The sequence below is a fragment of the Heloderma suspectum genome, chromosome 16 (genome assembly GCF_057233095.1).
Source record: "Heloderma suspectum isolate Gila_16-S chromosome 16, 16-S_ref, whole genome shotgun sequence".
Taxonomy (NCBI): domain Eukaryota; kingdom Metazoa; phylum Chordata; class Lepidosauria; order Squamata; family Helodermatidae; genus Heloderma; species Heloderma suspectum.
The window spans coordinates 18,213,203-18,237,696 of record NC_139473.1 but is presented as its reverse complement, the minus strand read 5'-3'; the positions used below and the strand labels follow the sequence as shown (position 1 = coordinate 18,237,696).

The window sequence follows — 24,494 nt, the reverse complement described above, 5'->3', positions numbered from 1 at the left end:
TAGGAGATCAGCCCGAAGTTCCAACATTGTCCCTCCTTCTCCAAACTCCTGAATGCCTCTTTATTTATCTATTTATTTAAAAAAAATTCTTGGCCATCTTTCAGGGCAGAAGCTCTCCCAAGGCAGCTGACAGCAATAAAATACACAACCAGTTAAAATATCAAAAGCAATAAACACAATAAAAACAGCGATAAAAGCCAACAATAAAAGCTGACAATAAAACCAACAACAACAGCCGACACAGCAACAACAGCAGTCATATCAAAAGAAGGCCATGATAAAACAATACATTTTCAAGGCCTTCTTAAAAGCCTGCCACGGCAGAGTATGGCAGACCTCTGACAGCAAGTTGTTCCAGAGGTGTGGGGCCGCTGCAGAGAAGGCCCTCTCACGTGTGTTCACCCACCTGACTGTTCTCACAGCTGGGAGAAGGGCCTCTCTTTCTGATCTTAAAGAGTGGGCAGGCTGATACGGACGAAGGCGGTCCTTCAAGTAACTTGGTCCCAAACCGTTTAAGGCTTTAAAAGTCAAAACCAACACTGGTAACCCGTGCAGCTGGCGCAGTATAAGCATTATGTGATCAAATCGCCTCACCCCCACCGGTACTCCAGCGGCCGCACCAGCCGACGTTTCCTTCTTGCACCCCAGCTGGGAAATATCACCCCACAATTGGAGTACCTGCCTCTAAACCAGGGCTGGGGAACCTCAGACTGATGGGCCAGCCTTCCTAGGGTCGCGATCTGGCCCTCTGCGGTTCCCCGATGACCACCCTCCCTTTTCCTGGCCATTTCCTCTGACCGCTGATCATTTGGTGGTTTTCCAGTTCCTGTAGGTTCCCCCACCCACCCTGTTCTGAAAGATTGAAATGCCCCTCCTAAGGTGTACTTACCGTCAGGCAGAGTTTTAAGCTCAAATATGCTGGCACTTCGGATACTTTGGCCACACCCCTTTTTCCTTTGGCCCCGCCCACCACTGGAATGCGGCCCCCAAGAGCTGTTCTGAAATGGGATGCGGCCCTTCACCTGGAAGGGCCTCCCAGGCCCTGCTGTAGCTGAATGAACTGCATTCAGCTGCCGCCTGGATGACTCTGTACCATAAGCTGAATCCACTCGGGAGTACGTTGTCTGGATAATCGTCAGCGAAAGGCAACGCGGACGGATTCCACAATATCCATCTCCCTCCGCCCCACCTTCCTAACACAAGGGGATTCGTTTACTCACCCTGCGGCCCCAGCGATCCATGTTCTCTCCCCACGGCAGCCCGTCCAGGAGCAGCAGCTCCCGACGACAGGAGGGAGACCCCATTGTTGCCCCGGCAGTCCCTTGGGCAGGGCAGGAGTGGAAGAGGTGAAAAGAACCCGCTTACAGGCGGCTTGACTGGTCGGCCTGCGAGGTGGGTGGCGGAGGCAGGCGATGAAAGCCCGCAAAGCCTCCGGTCGCGGCAGCAATGCAATGCGAGATGCTGCAGGCCTTGGTGGCTGCGGCAGCCCTGGCCCCAATCCGCCACCCCTCCTGAGCCCCTGCCTGAGGCTGAGGCTGCAGCCGGTCTCATGGGAGGGGAGGGCGTGAAAGCATGCGCTCTATTCCTGAGCTACGGCCCTTCCCCTAAAAATAAAGCAAGGTTCCAGCCCTCACCGTTCTAAATAAAGGGCTAATTTAAATTGGGACAGAAGGAACTGCTTTATACAGAGTCAAACCACTGGTCCATTTAGCTCAAAATGGTCTATGCTGACCGGTAGCAACTCTCTTTTACCTGGCCTGCATGGAGACGGTGGCGATCCTGAGAGCTTCTTCACGCAAAGCACAAACTCCGCCCCTGACCTATGGCCCTTCACTGTGCACCAGCCCTGCAGTCTCTCCTCTCCCTGGTGTGAATCCCATATACACACAAACAAAAAAAGTCGACTCTCTGTAGGCAGGAGGTTTATTCTAGCCCTCTCCCTGATGTGCTAGTTTACTATATGCAGGGAGTTCCCCCACAATATGTAATACTGCAGGGCTTGTGTATGCTGGGCTTTTATCGTGCACTTGTCATTCCCAACTCATGCTTGCTTACGGGTTCTTTGGATGATGAACCCAGTTCCGCTTCTGCGTCCAACCAGCACTTTCGGTGACTTTTTTTTTTAGAAAAAACACCAAAAATACCGCGCACACCCTTCAGGGGGGAAAGATGTGTAATGGTCTAGTTGATGGGGAACACAGGGGGAACGTTGCTCTGGGATTTTTTCAGAGCAGGAGTGATGATGTTACCTGCCAGAGCAACTGGGCCACTGACTTGCTCTGGCAAGTGAACGAAATGTGAGGCTTTCAGGTTTGTGACAGATTAGCGCAAGGGAAGTCTGGCAATAAGGAAAATACTTCTTCTTTCCTTTCCTTTGATGGGCTTCCTACTTCACGTGAGCAGCTTAAATGGTCACAATCCTTTGCAAGATCGTTTGCATATCTAATCAAAAGCCAACGGTTGTGTTTCAGCTGCCTGAAGCTCTTTTGTTAAACTCAGTGGGTTTTGCAAGCTGAACCTCTGGGTCCAATGGAGCTGACTCCCAGAGAACTTGGCATAGGATCGCAATCGTGCCTTGTATATGTAACTGTGAGATTTTATGACGGGTTTGCTTGTGTGTTTGCTTTGGTTGGCTGTATTTTATCATCAGGGTTTTTCAACAGAATGCATTGTGTTAGAAAAGTAGTATGCACACATACATATGCACACGCACACACACACACACACACACCCTCCCTGGCGGTGTGACTACAGATTATCCTTGGGATCATGGCTGTGGGGTCTGATGTGATGAGCTCCTTCTTTTATTTTGTTTTTTATTCCTTTATTGATTGTATGTTTATCCTGCTCCAGAGACCAAAAGGCTCCTGGAACAGCGGCTTACATATAATCAGTAAAAGACCCTGCCAGCACTGTACACAGCACACAAGGAAAAAGGAATGGGGAGGGAAGAGGAAAAAAATTAAGTCTTTCAGTAGGGAGGGTAGAATGGCCCTGGTTCCCACCCTCATCTCCCTCAGAGCTCCTTGCACTTCAGAATCTAAAAGCACCACCAAGTATGGTCTACAGTAATTGTTTATCTGTTGTGCAAATCTCTAAAATGCTCTGCTCGATGTGTTTCAAGACAAAGTTTCTTCTTCAGGAGCAATTGATCTCTTGGTGAAGCCTGCTTTGGTTTCTGTAGGAACTAGTCTGTTCTATCAGCTGTCAGCACAAGATTTGCCCAACAAATAAACAATTATTATAGACCATGCTCGGTGGTGCTTTGGAATCTTTTCCTTCCTGGTGTTTTTTGCGCATAGCGCCTTCCCTCTCAGTTTTCCAACTTCAGAATCTACCACCGCACCACTAGCTACAGATACTGGTGATGGTGAAATCCACCTGCAGGAAGATGTTGGAGAATTTCTCCTCCCCCTGGACTAATTTAGTGAAATGGTGCATCCCACCCACCCAGATTTCTCTGCCCACAAATGGAGTGGAGAATTTCAAGGAGCTATTTGCATATACAGTCAGGGCCAGAAATATCGGAACAAGGATAACTGTTTTGGCAGTTGGCCTCTGTACACCACCACACTGACGTTGAAAGGAAACACACCCAGATGGGAGCGAAGTCAGGACTTTCTGCTGTAATTCAAGGGGTTTGACAAAAGTGGGGCACTAACCATTCAGGAAGGACAGCCAGTGGCAGACACACACACCCATCGTCGGTGGCTCATAAGTAATGGAACAAACCAACATCATTTCAAACTTAAGGATCGCCTTTACTACCTGGATGAAAATCCTTTGCAGTCAATGACTGTCTGGAAGTCTGGAACCCATGGACATGACCAAATGCTGAGTTTCCTCCCTCGAGATGCTTTGCCAGGACTTCACTGCAGCTGCCTTCAGCTGCTGCTTGTTTGTGGGTCTTTCTGTCCTCAGTGCTGTCTTCAGTAAGTGAAAAGCATGCTCTATTGGGCTGAGATCAGGTGACTGACTTGGTCATTGAAGAACATCCCACTTCTTTGCCTTCAGAAACTCTCGGGTAGCTTTTGCTGTATGTTTGGGGTCATGATCCATCTGCAATATGAAGCAGTGTCCTATCAGTTTGGCAGCATTCGGCTGAATCTGAGCAGAAAGTATAGCCCTATACACTTCAGAATTCATCCTGCTGCTTTTATCAGCAGTCAGGTCATCAATAAACACCAGTGACCCGGTTCCATTGGCAGCCATACATGCCCATGCCATGACACTGCCTCCACCATGTTTGACAGATGATGTGGTATGCTTTGGATCATGAGCTGTTCCTTTCCTTCTCCATACTTTTCTCTTCCCATCATTCTGGTACAAGTTAATCTTGGTTTCATCAGTCCAAAGAATCTTATTCAGAACTGGGCAGGCTTTTTTAGGTGTTTGCTGGCAAAGGCTAATCTGGCCTGTCTGTTCTTGAGCGTTACCACCGGTTTGCACCTTGTTGTGAAGCCTCTGTATTTACATTCATGAAGCCGTCTCTTGACTGTAGATGTTGACAATGACATGCCTACCTCCTCAAGAGTGTTCTTGACCCGGCTAGATGTTGTGAAAGGGTTCCTCTTCACCATGAGCAGCATTCTGCAGTCATCCACTTTAGTTGTCTTCCGTGGTCTGCCAGGCCTTTTGCTGTTGCTGAGCTTGCCAGTTAATTCCTTCTTTTTCAGGATGTTCCAAACTCTTGTGTTGGCCACTCCCACTGCTTTTGCTGTCTCTCTGATGGGTTTATTTTGTTTCCTCAGCCTAACGATGGCCTCCTTCACTCGCATGGACACCTCTTTGGACCTCATGTTGGGAGTTCCAGTGAACAGCTACCAAATGCAAATGTAACACTCAGAACCACCTCCAGGCCTTTTATCTGCTTGCTTGGTCATGGGGTACCCAGGAAACAAGCCACACCTGGCCATGCAGCTGCTTGTCAGCCATTCGTTCCATTACTTATGCGCCACCAATGTGGAGGGGGGGTGTATGCCACTGGCTGTCCTTCCTGAATGGTTGGTGCCCCACTTTTGCCAAACCCCTTGAATTACAGCTGAAAGTCCTGACTTCGCTCCCATCTGGCTGTGTTTCCTTTCAACTTCAGTGTGGTGGTGTACAGAGGCCAACTGCCAAAACAGTTATCCTTGTTCCGATATTTCTGGCCCTGACTGTAGCTCTCAAACCAGGACTCGTAATTGCACCTGAAAACATACTGAAAGCCTGGGCATAGCACAGATGTAATATGATCTCTGCATCTGGTCCCCCTTTAGTAATCTGGCAGCTGCAGTCTGCACTAACTGCAGGTCCCAAACAGTCTTCAAGGGTAGCTCCACATACAAGGCATTACAGCAGTCTAACCTGGAGGTTAGCAGAGCATAGTATGGTCAGTTTACTTGCTTCACGGCAGGACAGTCTGTTGCAGGGTAAATGAATTCAATGTTCAGCAGATGGAGTCGGCCCTTCAGGAATGTGTAAAAACCAAGGGAGGAGGTTGCTCAAGCAATTATCTTTGGTTTGGTCTAAGAACAGAGATGTTTGTGAGCACACCAGAGTGTCCCTGTTCTCCAGGGTGACATTTTGGAGAGCATGAGGGTTGAGAGGAGGGGTTTGGGGGTACATTTATTTTAATGCATCCTGTATTTAACTCTATATTTAAGCGTCTGATAGATTTGCAACTTGTATGCGTCAGGAGAAACGGCCCAGCTGGTAAACCACAACTTCATTTCTTAAGAGGAAGGAAATTTGCAGATTAAAACATGTACTCTTTGCTAAGCATTGTATGTGTGTGTGGTGTTGAGGGAGGGGAGAGGTGTAAGATCCAACATGCGGTGTGACTCCCCACTATTTCTCTTTTACAGTGCTAGTCCACACATGTCTACTCAGATGAAAAGGCCCATTGAATTCAATGGGACTTACTGCCAGGTACCTGCATCAACACACTTATGTGGGAGTAACAGAAGGCTTGAGCTCAAAGAGATTTACTTCTGAGTAGAAATGCATAGAAATGTGCTGCTATTCTTTCTCCTCTCTTCCTCACACTCATTCTCTCTCTCTGTCAGTTTCTCTTTTCTTTCTTTCATTCATTCTTTCATTCTTTTGTTTTTTCTTTCTTTCTCTTTCACTTGTCCTTCCTTTCTGTTTCTCTCTCTCTCTCTCTCTTTCTTTCTCTTTCACTCTTCCCTTCTATTTCTATTTCTCTCTTTCTTTTTCTTTCTTTCTTTCTTTCTTTCACGTTCTTTCTCTTTCCATTTCTCTCTCCATTTCTCTCTCTTTCTCTTTCACTCTATGTTTCTCTTTATTAATTTCTCTACTAGTCAAGAGATGTCTTTCGCTCTTTTCAAGGTACAACAGCTATAAAAGGCTTCTGTGATTTGTAAGTTCCAAGGTGAAATAGAGGGGTGGAGAGAAAGGATAGATGATTAGATAGATGATTAGATAGATAGATAGATAGATAGATAGATAGATAGATAGATAGATAGATAGATAGACAGACAGACAGACAGATCTATTTATTTGTCTATCTACTACACTTCTACCCCACTTTTCCTCCAAGGGCCTCAAGGTGATGTACATAGTTCCCCTCCACCTCTATTTGATCCTCACAACAACACTGTGAGGTAAGTTAGGCTGAGAAAGAGTGACTCACCCAGTGAACTTCATGGCCAAGCATGGATTTGAACTCACCTCTCCCCAGGTCTAGTCTGACATTCAATCCAAGCCTTCCCAACATGATGTCTTCCAGACTGTTGGACTGCATTCCCATCATTCCGAGTCAGCGTGGCCATTTCTTGTCCAACACATCTGGAGAGCACCAGGTTGGGGAAGGCTACTCTAACCACTAGATCACCCAGGAGATAGATAGATAGATAGATAGATAGATAGATAGATAGATGCATACATACATATTTATACACATCTTCCATTTCTTGAGCCTTCTCCTCAGGTGAGAACTAAGGCCTGCCCTGGGAAGTAAATAGTTGTCAGCACGATGCAAGAGAGCTTCCAGATATCTCCTCCAGCATACTACAAAAAGCTGGGTGTAGTTCAAACAGTGATAAATAAAGAGCGACTGCTGTAAAACTGGGACAGCCAAAAATGTACACCACATTCCAGGGTGTTTACAAGTCCATGAGCCCTTTTCGATGCCATGATGATAGGGAAGTTGGGGAAATGCTTTTGGTGGGTGGAGCTGGAAAAGTATATCTAGGCTCGCCTCCCCCCGCCCCTGCCCCGGACTTCGTTCTGGTTCTGCTGCAGCACCTGACACGGTCTGCAGCAAGTCGGGTCGGTTTTCCAGGCAATTGCACATTTCTCCCTCTGTCCTGCATCTTCTGCTATTTGCGCAAATTGTGTCTAAATTTGTGCAAGTTGCGGAAGATGCGGGGGTTGGAGAAAGGCGGAAAAAGAGTTCCCGCAGTTCGGGGAAAAGTCTTCAGCTTGGCTCGCAAACGCAAATCAAGTCGTCCATGCCACAGAACTCTGTCAAGCCAAAAAAAACCCCCAGATTTCCCAGCGGCGATGGACATCTTTTCGTGATGATAAACGACCTAGAGTGGGACCAGCCCAGGTGAGCTCTTCATACATCTCCCACCCGGCTGGCCCCAGGTAGCTCCATTCCCACGAGAGATGGGCAGCTTCTACCCAGCTTAGGTGGGACTGGATGGGGAAAATCAGCTGGGCTTTCTCCAAAGAAAAACTGGAAACAGGAGCCCTGCAGTTGCCTTAGAGTCGTCCCTAGAAGGCAGTTCAGAAACTGCAGCTGGCCTGGAACAGAATTTGGCAGATGGAACACCTGTGGGCGCTCGGTGTTTAGGATGAATGGGAATTCTATTTCAGTTTGGTTCTGATAAGAATTTACCAGAAATCGCAAAGTTCTCCATATCCGCAAAGTTGAGATTTTTCGAAAATTGAATGTGGGAGAAACTGAAATTTTCAGAGTTGCCCATCCAGGACCAGGGCTTTGAGTGCATTGCTCTTAGGAATCTGGACTTGAATCCCTGTGTACTCAACTGTGTTAGTGTTGAATTGGGATTGTCACCTCTTTCCTTTCTGATGGACTCCTCATCTTTAACAGCTGTAGAGCAGACAGGAACATCACGGTCCTCTCTGTGCTGGTAATAGCTGCACCCGTTGAATTAGGCCAGGACAGATGGCTGAAAATGTTCATTCCACTTCATTTTTTTAAAATAAAAATTTGCCAAGTTTAGACTGGGGAGAGACAAAAACGTGACAATCAAAAGATTCAAATGTGGGAGAAAGTGAAATTGACAGATCACTCCTATCCCGTATTGTCTACGTTGGCTGCCTCTTCGTTTCCGGTAGGGCTGTGCATGGACCCTCCTGATCCGACTCGGAGGCTGCCTTGTGGCTTCTGCAGTGGGCCCGATTTCATAGAATCATAGAATGGAATCATAGAATAGTAAGGTTGGAAGGGGCCTACAAGGCCATCGAGTCCAACCCCCTGCTCAATGCAGGAATCCAAGGCAGAGCATCCCTGACAAATGGCTGTCCAGCCTCGTCTTGAAGGCCTCCAGTGTGGGAGAGCCCACCACCTCCCCAGGTAATTGGTTCCATTGTCGTATTGCTCTTACAGTCAGGAAGTTTTTCCTGATGTTCAGCCAGAATCTGGCTTCCTGTCACTTGAGCCCATTATTCCGTGTCCTGCACTCTGGGATGATCAAGAAGAGATCCTGGCCTTCTTCTCTGTGACAACCTTTCAAGGACTTGAAGAGTGCTATCCTATCTCTCCTCAGTCTTTTCTTCTCAAGGCTAAACATGCCCAGTTCTTTCAGTCTCTCTTCATAGGGCTTTGTTTCCAGTCCCCTGATCATTTTTGTTGCCCTCCTCTGAACCCTCTCCAGTTTGTCTGCATCCTTCTTAAAGTGTGGTGCCCAGAACTGGCTCCAGATGAGGCCTAACCAGTGCTGAGTAAACTAGTACTTCCCGGGATTTGGAAGCGATGCTTCTATGAATGCAGCCCAAAAGAGCATTGGCCTTTTTTGCAGCCACATCACATTGTTGGCTCATATTCAGCTTGTGATCAACAATTCCAAGATCCTTCTCACTTGTAGTGTGGTGATCGGGCTTGGGCTGATTTGGGGGGGGGGGGCACTCACTTCAGCCCACAAAGCCAAAGTGGGATTCAGACATCTGAATCCTGCTTTGCCCCCCTCAACATGCCCCCCAGCCCCCAGCTCCCTACCTGGGCCTTTGTTCCATGGCGGGTGCCACCACCATGGGAGCTGGTTCCGATGACGGGGAGCCACCGCTGCCACTGTCACCATAGGACCAGCTCCTAGGCCCTCTGGATGCATGCCGGCAGCCGTCTTGTTGTTCTGGAGGGGGGAAACCATTTTTAAAATGGCTCCCCCCTCCTGAACAACAAGATAGCTGCCGGCATGTGTCTAGAGGACCCAGGTAAGGAGCTGGGGGCTGGACGGCGGCAGCGGAGTGGCAGCTGGGCTTCTGGATCACTCCGAACTGCGCTGAAGTGCTTCGGAGTGACCTGCTTCACTTCAGGCCACTTCAGGCCCCCTCCGCTTCACCTCAGAGGTGGCCCGAAGCGGCCCGAAGCGGCCTGCTTTGACTCGGAGCTCAGGGTTCAGACTGAAGCGGTGCACATCCCTAGTTTCCAGGCCTAATTGAAAGTGCTGGTTTGGGCCTTTTAAAGCCCTTAATCATTTTGGACCACAAAATGGACCACCTGCACCTGTATGAACCTGACCAAGCATTAAGATTGGTCTGAGGCCCTGTTCTCTGGACCACCAGCAGGAAGCTGATGTGTACTAGATATAGGGCTTTCCTGGTGGTGGCCCCACACTCCCTCCCCAGGAAGATACATGTGGCCTCATCCAGTGGGGGCTGGAGGCTCCGATTTCAGTGGGGCTGTGAATCCACTCTGAGTTTCAGTCAGAAGCAGACAGAAGTCTAAAGGAGCTATCCAATGTGCTGAACCTATTTTGGGGATAGGGTGAAGCACCTTGGAGAGCTCCTTTAGAGTTCTGACTGGTTCTGACTGAAACCCAGAATGGAATTATAGCCCCACCGAAATAGGTGCCACCAGCCCCCACTGGATGAGGCCACATGTATCTTCCTGGGGAGGGAGTGTGGGGCCACCACCAGGAAAGCCCTATATCTAGTACACATCGCCTTCCTGCTGGTGGTCCAGCCCCACCACTGTCTAGTGCAATATTGCCTCATTGAAAGACTTCAGTGAAAGATCTACATCACAAGATGCAACAACAGCATCCTTAACAGATGACCTCTGCTTAAATATCTCCAGGGAAGGAGAGCCCACCACCTCCCAAGGAGTCAGTGCCCGTGTCAAACAGCTCGTACCCTTCACCGAGATAGCCAAGTGAAACCTCTACGTTTAGAGGCAGGTATCGCTCTGAATACCATTTTCTAGCAGTGGGGCGATTTCCTTCAGGCCCTGTTTGTTGGCTTTTTTTGTGGCATTTGCCTGACCACTGTGGGGAATCAGGGAAGCTGGGCAAAGTCCGTTTGCTCTGATCCAGTAGGGCTCATCTTGTGTTCTTATTGTTCCATGGCGAAAGAATGAAGTACTGTGGATATGTATGGGCCGATAGACTGGTATTTTGATTGATTGATTGAGGGCCAGCAGGCTTTGGACTTGAATGAACAACCTGATCTTAAAAAGAACAAAACCAAAAACAAAACCCCTGATCTAGCACAACATCTAAATTGATCTCCAGCTGTGTCAAAATAAAGTCCCTAGTTGACAGGGATGTCTGAATTTTGTCAAATCTGCCTCACGTATGTGTTGTGGATTGTGCAGTGTTGTTCGATCCGGCGTCCATTCACAGACCAATTCTCCACCACCATCCCCAGTATGTGGGAAAATATGCGAATAATTCCGTAAGAGGGTTTGCGACAATTCACGTAATTTATGTTAGTACGTAACGTTTAGCTATTGTCCCCCATCCCATTCAACTTTTCCCCACGCATATTTTCCAAGATGGCATATGTCTCGGCAAAAACTGGTGTATTTTCCTACGGATAAATTTCAGTAAATTTCTGGAAAGTTTTTTTTAAAAAATCTGAAAGTCCACAGACTCCCCACAGCCCTCAGGGCCTGGTCTGCTTGTCTGATTCTTAGAAATCCAAACTCTTTTTAGTTCGCCTCAGATTTCTCCAGCCCTCTGCTAGCTCATCTCTACTTCTGTTTTCCACCAGCCAAGGAACCTGTCTGGTTCATCCTGAGAGGAGTCAGGTTTGAGTTAACAGCTGGATTGTATAGTTTCAAAAATGGAGGATCAACACTCCTCTGCTACTTCCTTGCTCCCAGGGTTCCTGGGACACTGAAACCAGAAACCAATGCTTCACCTGGCAGAAACCCACCTCCTCCATATCCTCTTAAGTTTCTGACCTTGAAAACATCCTGACTACAAAATGCATGATATGGATTTTGATTCCTGATGTATACGCTGAAAACTTGACATTCAGGAGAAAGTGTGAGGTTGTATGGGGATCTCTATGGAGATCTTCAGTTACTGGATCCTTTAACATTTTTCTGGAGTTTCATTTGGCCGGATAAGGTAAACACCCTATACTATGTGAATTTCCTAACAACGCAAAACTTTTCAGACATTTCCTGCTTGTATTGCCACTGGCCTTTGCCGTCACTCAAGCTGCTGGGAACGAGAAGCAAGCAGAGAGCTGAGGGTGTATTAATTTTAGTCCCATACATAAAATAAGTTCTGACATCCCAAAGAGCACATGTTTCTGCTGGAGAACATTGCAGAGGGCACATTGCCAGGTCTTGATGAGAAGGCATCTCGGCGCAAGCCAAGAAACACAGTCCTACAGATGTTCGGCTTCCTGGGCTGCTCCCATCGTTGTCTAGGACACCAGGGAATGGGGAGAGGGTATTCGTGGGAGGGCCTTCTCAGTGGTGGCACCTAGGAATTCTCTAGCCCAGAAGATTTGGCTAACTTCCTCCCTATCATCTTAGTTTTCTTCTTAGGCAGGTTTTTGATCCGAGCGCCTCTAGATGGTAATCTGAAATAGTTCTGGTGTGTATGTATTCAGTGCATGTGTGTGGCTGTTGTTTTCTGGTGTTTACGTCACATCACGTGTAGGCTACTGCAATGCATTGTCCGTGGGGCTACCCTTGAAGAGCATCCAGAAGCAGTGCCGGCTCCAGGTTTTGGAGGATCTTTGGGGAAGGCCCCCTCAATGGCCCCCTCCCTCCTTCTCACTGCCATCATCACCAGCTGCTATTGCCGCTCTTTCTCATCACTGCTTTCCCTTCCTTGCTTGGCAGGCAGAGAGCCAGGGAGCATGGAGGCCGCGGCATCTCCTGCACCTCCTCTCACCACCACCATTCCCTGGGCCGGAGCGAGAGGCAGGGGACAGGCAGGTTGCAAGGGTGGAGAGGAGGAGGAAGTCCAGGGGACTCTTGTCAGTGGGCCCCTGTTGGTATGTGGGCCCCTGGCAGGTGCCCGACCAGTCCTACTGAAACCAGCCCTGTCCAGAAGCTTTAACTTGTGCAAAGTCCGGCAGCTCAGCTGTTGATCACTGCACAATATTGGGGCCATCTTACAACTGCCTTGAAAGGCCTGCACTGCTTTCCAGTTGCTTTCCGGGCTCAATCAAGGTGTTGTTTTTAACCCTTAAAGGCCTAAACAGCTCAGGTTCTGGCTGTCTAAGGGACTGCCAGACATGTTATGAACCTGCTCAGTTATTAAGTTCTGCAGGAGAAACCCATCTGAAGATGCCCTCGCTTACAGAGGCCTGCTTGATGGGCATGCACGAGAGAGCTTTCCTGTGTCGCTCTGAGGAGCTACAATCCGTCCCCACTCTGCTTTCAGAAAAGGTATCAAGCCAGAGCTTTTTAACTTGACCTTTTAAGCATGCAATCCTATGCATGTTTAGACAGTAAAAAGTCCTACAGTTCTATGCATATTTAGACAGAAAAGAAGCCCTACAACTCCCAGCATGCCCCAGCCAGCCATGCTAAATTTGTGCCCTAAATTGTTTTTTGTAGTATTGCTATTAATGTTTGTAATGATGTTATATTGTTATTGTTTTGTTTTTAAAATGGTTTGTTCTTATCGTTTTCATAGGTTATATACTGCCTTGGTGGTTTTGACAGAAAGCCAGTATAAGAATATGACAAATTAATCCATCTTAAATAAATTGCTGTTTTTAATGTTTTATGTGTGTCTCTAATGTTGTTTTGTTTAGTTGTTCAGTTTTAAATAACAATTGTTTGGCTTCCCTGCGCGTCCCATTAGAAACGGCATGGTGTTTTATTTTTAAAAATACGTTGAAAACAATTTTAGATATTTGAATGCGTTTGCATATAGCTCTAAAACCAGAGCTATATGCAAATGTATTCAAATATATTTGGCTCTGCTCCCATATCAGTTATTTCTTCTTGCAATCACAAGTCGGCAAGCCTCCTTTTCGCGTAGGGAAACAGGGTGGCCGTGTGTCCTACTTCACAGAGGGCTGTCCTCTGAAGTGTTCTATTTGAAGGGCTTTTCAGTCCATGTCCAGTTTAAAGATAAACAACCATCAGTAGGGAGAAGTTGTCCAGCTGGATAGCAGATCGAACAGCAGGAACACAGGTCACCTGGTCACAGCTTTCCACACTATGGTGAAATATTTAATATGGTTTCTATTTAAATTATGGTCATTTTTTCCAAATTTGCAACTATATACAGGGGGGTGGGGGGGAGGTGTAAAGCTGCAAAACAACAAAGAGTTTCTGGATCCACGATGGATGCCGACAGTCTTCAGTGAAAACAGAAAGACAGGCAGACTAACAACCTAACCGAGTCATTTCAAAACACCTTCCTCAGTAGCTGTGATGTTAAGCGGATACCAAGAACGGCAGTTCAGAATGAAGGGAAATGAAAATTCCTACAGAGAAAAAAAGACAGGTATGAGTGGTATGAAACTTATGAGTTGTTCTCCAGATTAAAGCCATATGGACTAAGGGTTCTGAATCTGTGGATCCGGAAGTATTCCTTTCAGTCAAGCATATCAGTGTCTATTGTCTGTTGGATTACAATAGTAGCTGGTGACTCTGTGGGGTAAACCCATTCCAGGTTTTAGTCTGAAGAAGCCAGAATTCTAAAGGAGCTACCCAATGAGCCGAAATCTATCCCCAAAATAGGTTCAGCACCTTAGATGGCTCATTTAGATTTCTGACTGGTTCTGACTAAAACCCAGAACGAATCTACAGCCCCACCAAAATTGGAGCCACCTGCCTCCACTGTTCAATTCACACACACACACCCACTCACACACACACACACACAAACACACACACTAGCCTATGCACATTTTATGCAAATTGCTGTCCTCTCCTCTTGTGTGTGTGGGGGGGGTTGATGTGTACGTGGCCACCCCAAATAGTGAGGAAAGTGCTTAGCTTCTTCTGGGAGGGAGAGGCGCTGAAAGCTGAAGATGAAAACTTGGGCAAGCCACAGCAGCGACACTGGAACACAGCACCACCCCCCTCCCCCAATGGTAAAAGTAGGGACAGAGATTTGCCAAGGATAGGTACCAGTGTGGTACACTGGTGAGAGTGTTGGACCGGGAGCTGGGAGATCTGGGTTCTAGTCCCCACTCGGCCATGGAAGCTCCCTGGGTGACTTTGGGCCCGTCACAGACTTTCTGCCCAGCCTACCTCACAGGGTTGTTGCTGTGAGGATAAAATGGAGAGGAGGAGGAGGAGAATGTAAGCCACCTTCGGTTCCTTACAAGGGGGAAAAAGGCAGGATATAAATGCAATCAATCAGTCAATCAATAGGGACTGTAGTTGGGAAACAGGCAGAATTGGAGGATATTTTACTTCTGGGTCCTACCAACCTTGGTACAGAACCTGACCTCTTGTGAACGGATCAGATTTGCAGCAAAATACACTCCTTTCCCTCGAAGAAAACACATAGCCAGCGTGGTGAGAGTGTTGGACTGGGAGTCAGGAGATCCGGGTTCTAGTCCCCACTCGGACGTGGAAGCTCACTGGGTGACTCTGGGCCAGTCACAGACTCTCGGCCCAACCCACCTCACAGGGTTGTTGTTGTGAGGATAAAATGGAGGAGGATTATGTACGCCACCTTGGGCTCCTTAAGGAGGGGAAAAGGCGGGATATAAATGTAATCAATAAATAAACTTTGAGAACGGAGTGGCTGCCAAGTCTACAGACATTGGTTATGTTTGTCTAGGGCATCGTTTCTAGAACAGCCTTGCCCAGAATTCTGGAGTAACAGCAATACTCAATACTCATAGCAACTTAGAGTGTTCAAAGGGCTTCATATACATTCAGTAACAGTGGAGGCTGGTGGTGGTGAAGCTGCTCTGGGTTCCAGTCAGAACAAGTCAGAACTCTAAAGGAGCTAACCAAGGTGCGAAGCTCCTTTAGATGTCTGGTTCTGACTGGATTCGTGCCCCACTGTGATCACAGCCACCAGCCTCCACTGTTTGGAAATCTACACAACATCCCTGCACAGTCGGTTGGTATTATTATCTTTATTTTGCAGACAAGGGTCTGAGGCTCAGAGTGAGTCATTTGTCTAAAAACACCTCATGATTTAATGGTGGACAATATCATGGTTCCTATTTCAGTCAAGGCATGCCGTACTAACTAGAAAATCCCAAATGAACTCCTGGCCACCTGGACAGAAAGCCTGTCTAAGAATATGACAAATCAATCCATCTTAAATAAATTGTTGGCTTTTGTATGTTTTATGTGTGGCTTTAATGCTGTTTTGTTTAGTTGTCAAGTTTTAAATAACCACTGTTTGGCTTCTGTGGGTCTCATTGAGGGATGTTGGAGAAATCTGCAATGGAACCAAACAAGTTCAGATTTTTATGATTCTGACTCACAGTTTCTGTAGCAGACCAGCTTTCCTCCTGTCGGGCGGACTGTTTTTTCTAATCTCTGGGAATTTTGTGCAAATTTCATCATAGAAAAATATGCAAAAATTTAAAACCCAGCTGAAAATCCGCATTTCCGCCATAGGCTAAACCACAAACATGCACATTTTGAGTGGATTTGCACATTTTGTGGGAATTTGAGCATTCTTGCGTGTGCATTTTTGCGTATTTTTGCATGTTCCCTGGTCAGCGACAAAGTCAGCCTGATCTTATCTTCAGAAAACTTGGAAGCTGCAGTCCTATGTGCACTTACCTGGGAGCAAGCCTCATTGATCGCAGTGCGACTTGCTTCTGAGTACATATTTTTAGGGATTGCGCTGGAATTCTGCCTTTGCTCTCCCAGTGCAGCAAGCTGCCCCCTTGGGGTTGAATTGTCTCAAAAGGAAGGTCAGTATTAGCATAGTCAAATATCAGCACAGTAAAAAGAATATTAGGCTCTATGGGAAAGGAGAAACTTGTTTGTCTTGTTCTTAAGGGAATGATGAGGGATGTGCTCCAGACGGAAGGTATGTAGTGTTTACAAATTCTTTCTGCTTCATCTCAGTGATGAAAGGTCAAAAGAACAAAAGGGGCAGAGCAGGATAGACAATTATCCGGGGACAGATTAACCACCAGTTTAAGCAAGTTGTAGTGTTGGTTCTCACGCCAACTGACGGCTTTTCCCGTTAGACCAGTGTACAGTTCTGGTCACCGCACATAAAAAAAGGATATTGTATTGCTGGGAAAAGGGCAGAAAAGGGGAACTAAAATGATCAAGGGGCTGGAGCATCTCCCCTGTGAGGGAAAGTTGGAACAGCTGGGATTGTTCAGCTTGGAAAAAAGAGGGTCAGGAAAGACATGACAGAGGTGTACAAAATCATGCATGGTGTGGAGAATGTGGATGGGGAGACATTTCTCTGCCTCTCTCAAAATACTAGAACCCAACGGGGTGGTCCCATGAAGCTGATGGGTGGGAGAGTCAGGACGGATCAAAGGAAGGATGTCTTCACAGTGCAGAGTCCAACTATGGAATTCACATCCACAAGACGGAGTGAAGGCCACCAATTTGGATGGCTTTCAAAAGGAGTTAGACAAATTCCATGGCTCCTTACCTGGATGGCTGCTAGTCCTGATGGCTGTGTGCTCCCTCCAGGACCAGAGGCAGTGAGCCTATGTGCACCAGTTGCTGGGGAACGTGGGCGGGAGGGTGCTGTTGCGCTCATGTCCTGCTTGGGGGATTTTTGTTGAGGCAGCTGGTTGGCCGCTGTGTGAACAGAATGCTGGAGTAGATAGACGCTTGGTCTGATCCAGCAGGGCGCTTCTTACCCTCGTATGTTCCTATAATGTGCTTCTCTTGCTGTTTGTAGCAGCTTTGGTAGAATTTAGAAAAACCATAGTTGCTCAGAACATGTCATGGTCATTTCCCCCATTTGGAGAGGTGGGCTGGACTTTACAGTACCCATTGGCAGATCAGAGGGTTGTTGGCTGATTTTTATTATAATAACCAAAACAGACGACGTGTGCTGATCTGAGCAGGACATAGCTTTGTCCGTGCAACATGGTGTGTACAGCAATTGTGCGATGGTGCCAGGGTTCGTAGGGATGCAGCCCCAGCACTTTTTTTATTAGCAGGGACGCTGATGTCACTGGCCACCCCCCTCAGACTTCTCTGTTCCCTCTGAGCTTCCCTGCAGTGCTGGGGGGGGGATGAATTTTCCCAACAGCAATATATTTTTCCCTGTTGTAGGGCAAAGTATTGGGGGGATGGCTTGGTCTGGAATGGGCAATTAGGACCCATGAGCTTTACCAAAGACCTGCTCCTGGTAGAGATGAAAATGGATAGGATGGGTTTGTCGATATAGATCAACTGAGCCTCCTGCATTTTTGGACTCTCCTTGGCGGGGTGGTGATGAGGATTGTCATGGGGAGCGCCTGCACTTTTCAAGTTTGCCACTACACCACTGGGGTACAGGGAATGTGTGGGAGAGAATGTTCATGTCTGGGCACCTCATCCAGGACCAAGGCCCATTCAAGAGCACTCATGAAGAAACCCTGGCCTTCTTTGTACAAACGCCACAGGCCTTTTCTCTGTGCATGGGGTGGGAGCAGGATCGTGTTGGCTGGCCCTGCCTGGGGATGGATGAAGATTCCCACGTTGGTTTCTGTCCATTTTTCATTTTTCCAACCTTAACTTTGGTTTCTTCCTGAATGTTGGGCATTTTTCTTTTAAGTTCCAGGGGGCGGCCTGTCCTTTTAGGCGGACTAGATGGTCACTTAGGGGTGCCAAATTCGAGGGGAAAAATACAAATGAAAACAAGGAAACAAAATAACGAAGAGGGGATGATTTTATATTATGTTCATAATATACCAAATATCACAGGCATCCACAGGTTATATTTAGGAAAAATGCAAAGTATTTCAGCAACTAATTTCACTTCAGTCTAAAATGCCATATGTGGGCTGGAAGTTCTCCTCTGTTTCGGAGGGGGGGGGGTGTATGTGTCGGATTAGCTTTCCCTTGCCTCAGATCTTTTCCTTCAGATGCCGTAACTTGCCTGTAAAGTCACAAGCAAATCAGTGGTGCTTAATTCAGTCCTGGCCAGCCGCAGAGATTGTACAGAAAGCTGTTTCTTTTGAGAGGAAATCCAAGACCCGGTGGAACGGTCTACTTGTGTCTGCCAGGCTAAAAAAGGAGATAAATCTAGTTTCCATCCCCACTACGAGACTGTGGGCTTTACTCCCGTGAACCCTGGCACACAGAGTGAATGCTTTAAGCAAGGACTCATCTCGGTCCCACACTAAGGCAAGGCAGTGCCCTGTTAAGGGTTAATCCAGCCTCATCTTGTGGAAATCCGTCCTCCTCTCAGACTCCCATTCTCAGCGGAGGCTGCGGGCTCCGATGTCAGCAAGGTGTGAAGACACTCTGGGTTTCAGTCAGAACTCTAAAGGAGCTATCCAGGGTGTGAAGCGTGGAAGGAAGCACCTCGGATAGCTCCTTCAGAGTTCTGACTGGTTCTGTCTGAAACCCAGAGTGGGCCCTCCACACCTTGGGTAGCTCCTTCAGACTTCTGTCTGGTTCTGTCTGAAACCCAGAGTGGGCCCTCCACACCTCAGGTAGCTCCTTCAGAGTTCTGTCTGGTTCTGTCTGAAACCCAGAGTGGGCCCTCCACACCTCGGGTAGCTCCTTCAGACTTCTGTCTGGTTCTGTCTGAAACCCAGAGTGGGCCCTCCACACCTCGGGTAGCTCCTTCAGACTTCTGTCTGGTTCTGTCTGAAACCCAGAGTGGGCCCTCCACACCTTGGGTAGCTCCTTCAGAGTTCTGTCTGGTTCTGTCTGAAACCCAGAGTGGGCCCTCCACACCTTGGGTAGCTCCTTCAGACTTCTGTCTGGTTCTGTCTGAAACCCAGAGTGGGCCCTCCACACCTCGGGTAGCTCCTTCAGACTTCTGTCTGGTTCTGTCTGAAACCCAGAGTGGGCCCTCCACACCTCGGGTAGCTCCTTCAGACTTCTGTCTGGTTCTGTCTGAAACCCAGAGTGGGCCCTCCACACCTTGGGTAGCTCCTTCAGACTTCTGTCTGGTTCTGTCTGAAACCCAGAGTGGGCCCTCCACACCTCGGGTAGCTCCTTCAGACTTCTGTCTGGTTCTGTCTGAAACCCAGAGTGGGCCCTCCACACCTCGGGTAGCTCCTTCAGAGTTCTGTCTGGTTCTGTCTGAAACCCAGAGTGGATCCTCCACACCTCAGGTAGCTCCTTCAGAGTTCTGACTGGTTCTGACTGAAATCTGGAGTGGATTACTGCCCCACTGACAGTGGAGCCACCGGCCTCCACTGGCCATTCTCCATGACAGGAGAGGAGGCGTCACCCAGGGACTGGGACATATGTCTGGATAGTAGGGATGGGTGAGCATTTTTGTCAGGTTCATTTTTTGATCAGAATTTACCCAAATGTGAAAATCTCTTCATAAACAGGATATTTATTTATTTCATTTCATTTCTATACTGCCCAATAACCAAAGCTCTCTGGGCGGTTCACAAAAATTAAAACCAAATGGCACACGATAAAGCAATATAAAATACATAGAACATTAAAACCACAACATAACAAAACAACCACAATAAAAGCTAGCAGCAGTGCAGGAATTTGAAATACAGATTTAAAACAGCAAAGCTACAAGTCTAGAAAGCTAAAATGCTAAAATGCCTGGGAAAATAAAAAGGTCGTCACCTGGTGCCAAAAGGAATGCAACGCAGCCGCCAGGCGAACCTCCCTAGGGAGCTCATTCCACAACCGGGGTGCCACAGCAGAAAAGGCCCTCCTCCTGGTAGCCACCCGCCTCACTTCGTTTGGCAGGGCTCACTGAGGAGGGCCGCTGAGGATGAGCTTAAGGTCTGGGCAGGCACGTATGGGAGGAGGCCATGGAAAGAATTTGAGATTTGGGGGAAAAAATGAATTTGGGAGAAAGCCAAACTGACCGGTCTGTACATCCAGACAGAGGGCTTTGAGCGCTTCGCTCTTCAAAGTCCGGGATGGAATTCCTCTGTCCGCAACCATCTTTGAAGTGCTGCGTGACGGTTGCTGCGTCTTTGTTCTGATAGTCTCCTCATCTTTAACACCTACATAGCGGCCAGTAGCTACACTGTATGTATGTATGTATGTATTTGTGTGTTTGTTTGTTTGTTTACAACACTTCTATCCAAACACATTCCAGAGCGGTGAACACAAGAAGGACAATAGTAAAAAAAGATAAAAGATTAAGGGCGCCATCCTATGCATGCTTAGACAGAGAAAAGGCCTACAAAGCAAAGCTGCCTGGGGAATGCTGGGAGTTGTAGGCCTTTTCTCTGTCTAAACATGCATAGGATGGCGCCCTTGGGGCGTAATCCTATGGCCGCTGGTCAGTAGCTAGATGGCCACAGGATAGGTCAGTTCCCGGGAACCAACCTCGGAGCCCACGCTCCGGGGTTGGTTCCCTGAGAACCAACCTTCACCCCCTCCCGCGCTGCCTCGTAGGCAGTGTGGAAAGGCCCCGCAATCCATGCTCAGAAGAGGAGCGCAGAGTGGCGAAAATGGGGTGTTCCCAGGGGCGTGCTGGGGTGGGGAAGTCGGAAATCTGGTAAGACACAACCAATGCAACGTCCAGCCGCCGCTTGCCATGCTCTGACTTCCCGTGGCTGGGCAGCCAAAATGGTCTGTCTAGCTGCAAATGCATTGTCCCCTCCGTGCTTCTCCTGCCCTGCATTGGATAGGCGGTCGCCTCCGAGTTCAGAGACAGCTGCCTATCGTGGCAGGATTGCTCCCTAAAACACACTATTAAAATTACTAAAAAAAAACCAGAATGCCAATAAAAAACACAGCTGGTTATTTAAGGAAGGCTTCCTGGAACAGAACTGTTTTCAGGAGGTGCTGGAAGCCATGCAGTTTTGGTGCCTGCCTGACTTCCAGAGGGAGGGTGTTCCATAGAAAGGGGGCCACCACACTGAAGGCTCTTCTCCTGGTGGTGGACTCCAATCGGGCCACAGGTCCACATGGAACCACCAGGAGCAAGCCCTCCGATGACCTCAGTCATGTTATCGGTATCATGGCAGGATATTCCATGTGGTGCCTATTACATCTGGCCAGTGCAAGTGAGTAAGAATGTCGGTTTGGTTCATTTTTGAGAAGAATTTACCAAAATTTGCAACTTTCTTCAGAAAAGGGACAGCAAGAACTCGAGATTTAAAAAACAAAACAAAACAAATCTGGGAGAAAGCGGCGCTGACACATTAGTCTGTCCCTACAGGGCCGGCCCTACCATAAGGCGGAGTGAGGCAGCTGCCTCAGGCTGCAGAACCTGGTGGGGCGGCAAGTGGCAGAAAGGTGCTGGAGCACAGAACTGTATATGTGTACCACACAGTCTGTCCTGGGCCCCCTAAGCGATCCTCCCGCCTTCAGGTGCAGCACAGGCAGCCGAAGAAAGATTCAACTGCCAGTTGAAGGGGTAGGGGGACATCTTGCCCTTCACCTTGGGGAGCAAAAAGCCTTGGGCCGGCCCTGTGTAACATATTACGATTGTGTTTTCATTGCCAAGGAAAGGTGCTGATGGGATTTCCTGCCTCAAGTGTCCAAGTAACGCACCTTGAATTGTGTGTTTGGGCACATGACCATTCACTGCTCTGCCTAGAGCGGCAACATGTCTTGGGCCAGCCCTACGTCCCACCATGGGCACCCTTTTTGGGCCATCCCACTCAACGCACAGATGTTGGAGGTGGGGTCAGTGGGCAGAGGCAGTGTTATGGGTGGGCCTAGCGGGGCATGTCCCCACTCCCGGCAGTCGCTTGGTGTTCACATGGAGGAATGTGTGAAAGGAGCTGCAGGCATTCCTGCTTCCTGGGAATTCTGGGACATATAGTTCGATGTCAGTGGGGTGGTGAATCCGGGTTTCAGACAGAACCAGCCAGAACTCTAAACGAGATATCCAAGGTGTGGCAGCTGAACAGCACTTTGGATAGCTCCTTTAGATCTCTGACTGGTTCTGACTAAAACCCAGAGCAAATCCTCTGAACCTTGGATAGCTCCTTTGCAGTGCTGACTGGTTCTGACTGGAACTCGGATTGGATTCAGTGCCTCACTGACATCAGAGCCACCGGCCTCCACTGGGGAAACTAAGACATCTTTAGCAGAAAATGAGCACCTTCTCTACATTACAATTTCCATTATTCTTCTGCGGTGAAATGCTGTAGGACAGCACACCGGCCCCCGCCCCCAGGTGTATTTGGGCTACATCTGGAAAGCACCAGGTCAGGGGAGGCTATTGCAATGCAGAGCCTGAATTGAGCAATGAGTTGGACTGCATGATCTTCACGGTCCCTTCCAGTTCTGAGAGCCAGCATGGTCTAGTGGTTAGAATTTTGACGTGGGACTGTGGGGGATCCAGGTTCTGGTCCCCACCGGCCATGAAGCTCCCGGGGGGACTTTGGGCCAGTCACTGACTCTCAGCCTCACCTACCTCACAGGGTTGTTGTGAGGATAAAATGGAGAGGAGGAGGGCCATGTAAGCCACCTTGGGCTTCTTGCAGGAGGAAAAAAAGGTGGGATATAAATTCAATCAATCAATCAGTCAATAAACAAACAAACAAACAAACTCTACACGTCTGTGATTCTATGACATTTTAGTAGGTTTAAAATTGTTATAGATGTGTTAGGGTAGGCGATACGTCCCCCGACTGCCCTCACGGAACTGCAATTCCTGGGGATGGGGTGTCAGCTACCAAGGGTGTGTGCTCCCAGACCATCATGTTGCGGGGGCAGCATGCTAGCGATGGCCTGGCCCCACTCAGTCGAGGCATTTGGCTCTGATGTCAGTGGGGCTGTAAATCCATTCTGGATTTTACTCAGAACCAGCCAGAACTTGAAGGAGCGATCCAAGATGCTGAACCCTATCCCCAAATTCAGATCAGCACCTTGGATAGCTCCTTTGGAATTCTGGCTGGTTCTGACTGAAACCCAGAATGGACTCACAGCTGCACAGAAATTGGAGCCACCAGCCTCCATTGGCCCTGCTCACAGCTGCCGTGTCCCCCGTGCCCCCCCCTCCACAACCTGCTTGCCTGGAGCCAGTTCAGCCCTCAGGCACGAAAAGGTTCCCCGCCCCTGAATTAGAGGGAAGCCATGGCAGCCGAACAGGTATAACCTTTGCAGTGTGTCTGGAATCTCTGGATGCGCTCTCGGAACAGCCAGTAGCCCCCCATTAGGAACATCGGAAGCTGCCTGACACTGAGCCAGACCCCTGGTCCATCTAGCCCAGTATTGCCACACTGCCTGGCAGCCAGGGCTCTCCAGAGTTTCAGCCAGGCAGGATTTTTTTCTTGCCCTACTTGGAGATGCTGGGAATCAAACCTGGGACCGTTTGCATACAAAGCAGGAGCTCTAACACTGAGCTATTGTCCTTCACGTAAAAACAAAATCAGATTCTGGTCCCCATGGTGTTCAATAGAGGTCTGAACTAACTAGGAGCATAGGAAGCTGTCACCGGGTCCATCTTGCCCGGTATTGTCAACACTGACTGGCAGCAGCTCTCCAGGTTTCAGGCAGGAATTTTTCCAGCCCTACCTGGAGATGCCAGGAATCGAACCTATGGCCTTCTGCCTGTAAAGCAGCTGCTCTGCCACTGAGCCACTGCCGGTCCCCATTGTTTTTACTCGCCACGTGTGTTAATGTTTTTCTTCTTTGGACTTTTTCCCTAGGTGGGTGTTCCTTTACGAGAAAGGCTACCAGTCAAGGGACAGTATCATCAGCTCCGTTTCGGTGAAACTCAAAGGCTTAACACTGACCAATACCAGTGAGATGGGACCCTACATATGGGATGTGGCAGATTATGTCTTCCCACCCCAGGTACGGAATTAGAAGCTGTGGGTGAGGTATGCTCAAGGGAGGGATGTCACAGGAGTCCAGTTGGGGCTCGAACTTGGCTATTTCTTGCCATCTCAGACGCCAGTCCACAAGTCCCCATGCTTGCCCAGCTCGGCGCACGCTGAGTTGGGCAAGCGCAAGGATCCCCGCTTGTCCACACGCCGCCATTTTGCATAAAAATGGCAGCTCGGCTGTTTACATGAATAATGATTTACATAAAACGGTG

At 48.4% G+C, this 24,494-nt stretch overlaps 1 protein-coding gene across 4 annotated transcripts in view; it reads left to right on the top strand.

Moving 5' to 3' along the window:
* P2RX1 (purinergic receptor P2X 1) overlaps positions 1–24,494 on the top strand; it is a 54,328-nt gene that overhangs the window by 3,934 nt on the left and 25,900 nt on the right. For all 4 annotated transcript variants that reach the window (XM_084823055.1, XM_084823054.1, XM_084823051.1 and 1 more), the window contains exon 2: positions 24,103–24,250. In XM_084823055.1, coding sequence (XP_084679181.1) covers positions 24,103–24,250 — 148 coding nt within the window. The remainder of the gene's footprint in view (positions 1–24,102; positions 24,251–24,494) is intronic.